Consider the following 1,803-nt stretch of genomic DNA (forward strand, 5'->3'; position numbering starts at 1 on the left):
CATCCTTCGTATCACAATCTCACACTACTGACACGAACTTTGGCTGCACTAAAGCGCAGTTTCACCACGTAAATCTATGGCAAATTTACCGATGAAATGAGAAAATAGACTGGAATGGGTTGGAGGCATATGGAATCGAATGCTTCCTCAGTTTTACAGCTGAATCTATCGAGGTCTCAGAGGGGCATCAGACCCTCTTTAGCAGCACTACACAGAAGCCAGTCTATGAGGAACCACTTTACCACTTGTTACGCAAGCATATCAAACTGTGGCGCAAGGCGGCTCAAGAGAGAGAGAGAGAGAGAGAGAGAGAGAGAGAGAGAGAGAGAGAGAGAGAGAGAGAGGTCCAGCAGTAGCAGTAAGTAGAAACAGCAGCAGCTTTAGCAAGCAGAACATCAAAGCAGACATAGAGAACGCGGAAGAAACATGCCACACGTAAGACAAACCCACGAGACTTCGCTTGCTTCCTGTCCCCCCGCTCTACAACTAACGGCTGACGTAATGTTTCCGTGTTACCAGTCATTACTTGCTCTCTATTTTTTCATCAAACAATTTAACAATAAATAATTACTGAATACCAATATATCTTTCCTCGTTTCTAGAATGACTAAATACCCATCTCCATGTCGAGGTTTCATGACTTACTTGTTTGCAGGTGTCTGCCAAACAGCCCGTGTTTCTATAAAGTGATTTACACCAGATGGTGACGTGTCTGTAAGGCGCGAGGGGACAGAGGTGCAAGACTAATACATGTGCTTGGTTTCCACAGGTGTTGATGAGGATGGACTACGAGGCGCAGGTGTGTGTGTGTGTATATACATGTTTGCTCTCCAACACTTGTTGGTGGTGTAAAGCGCCAAAGGCAGGTGTTGGACGCTAATACAGGTCCTTCATTTACAGGTGGTACTGATCGTGTCTGGTACGTCCAAGAGCAGGTGTTTGATAACATTAATAATTTATGTGTTAAGTCTCCTGGAATACGCTGGTACCCATGGAGTAATAGTGGCAGGTGTGTATGTGTGTGTGTGACTCAAAACATCTGTATCTGCTTCTCCCACAGGTGCTGGTGACCTTCGGAGCATGGGCAAGCACCTGTTTGTCTTGTTGAGTGTGCTAATAACGGGACTGACGCGTCTGCTACACTCTACATTCACATAATCACCTTCCAGGGTACTGGCCCCTCAAGAGCAGACTTGCCTCGCCCACCGACCCCCTTTTCCTTCCCCTGGTTAAGTGCTGTGTTATGACGAGCTTGAAAACCCTGGAGAACTGGTGTGCGCCAAGTGGAGTGGGCCACTTCAGTCGCCAAGATGAACATCGTCCTGCCCTACTACAGATAACAGTGTATAGAACCCCTTTACTAATAGATCTGAACCGTTGCTGAGAGGATCTCAGATTTTCCAAAGCCAATATAGTTAGTCTGTGGAGGTAGTGTAACGAAGACTTTATCAAGCCAACCTGTGTTAGTATTTGTGAGTGAGAGAGAAAAAGATGAAAAAAAAATAATATGAGGAAAATCCTTCACAGACATTAGGCTGTTGTACCCTGTCAGCCACGATAGTCGATCGTAATATTTAGTCTGTCAGAGATTTTCGTGTAAATAAGTGACGTACTCAAAGGTGTTAGGGAAGATAGCGTTAACCCAAATAAGTTTTCATGGTTGCTTTGTTCTCCTGACTTAAACCATATGTTTTCGGCTCCATATATATATATATATATATATATATATATATATATATATATATACAAATAAATAATTTTTGGTCGTCTCAGTAATGTATGGTCCATGAGACACATAACGTT

At 43.6% G+C, this 1,803-nt stretch overlaps 1 protein-coding gene across 1 annotated transcript in view; it reads left to right on the forward strand.

The window, feature by feature from the left end:
• LOC139749833 (cell adhesion molecule 2-like) overlaps positions 1–1,488 on the forward strand; it is a 165,268-nt gene extending 163,780 nt beyond the window's left edge. The window contains exon 6 of the mRNA XM_071664131.1: positions 1,061–1,488. Coding sequence (XP_071520232.1) covers positions 1,061–1,158 — 98 coding nt within the window. The 3' untranslated portion in view covers positions 1,159–1,488. The remainder of the gene's footprint in view (positions 1–1,060) is intronic.
• Positions 1,489–1,803: the final 315 nt, after the last annotated feature.

The sequence above is a fragment of the Panulirus ornatus genome, chromosome 8 (genome assembly GCF_036320965.1).
Source record: "Panulirus ornatus isolate Po-2019 chromosome 8, ASM3632096v1, whole genome shotgun sequence".
NCBI classification, from domain to species: Eukaryota; Metazoa; Arthropoda; class Malacostraca; order Decapoda; family Palinuridae; genus Panulirus; species Panulirus ornatus.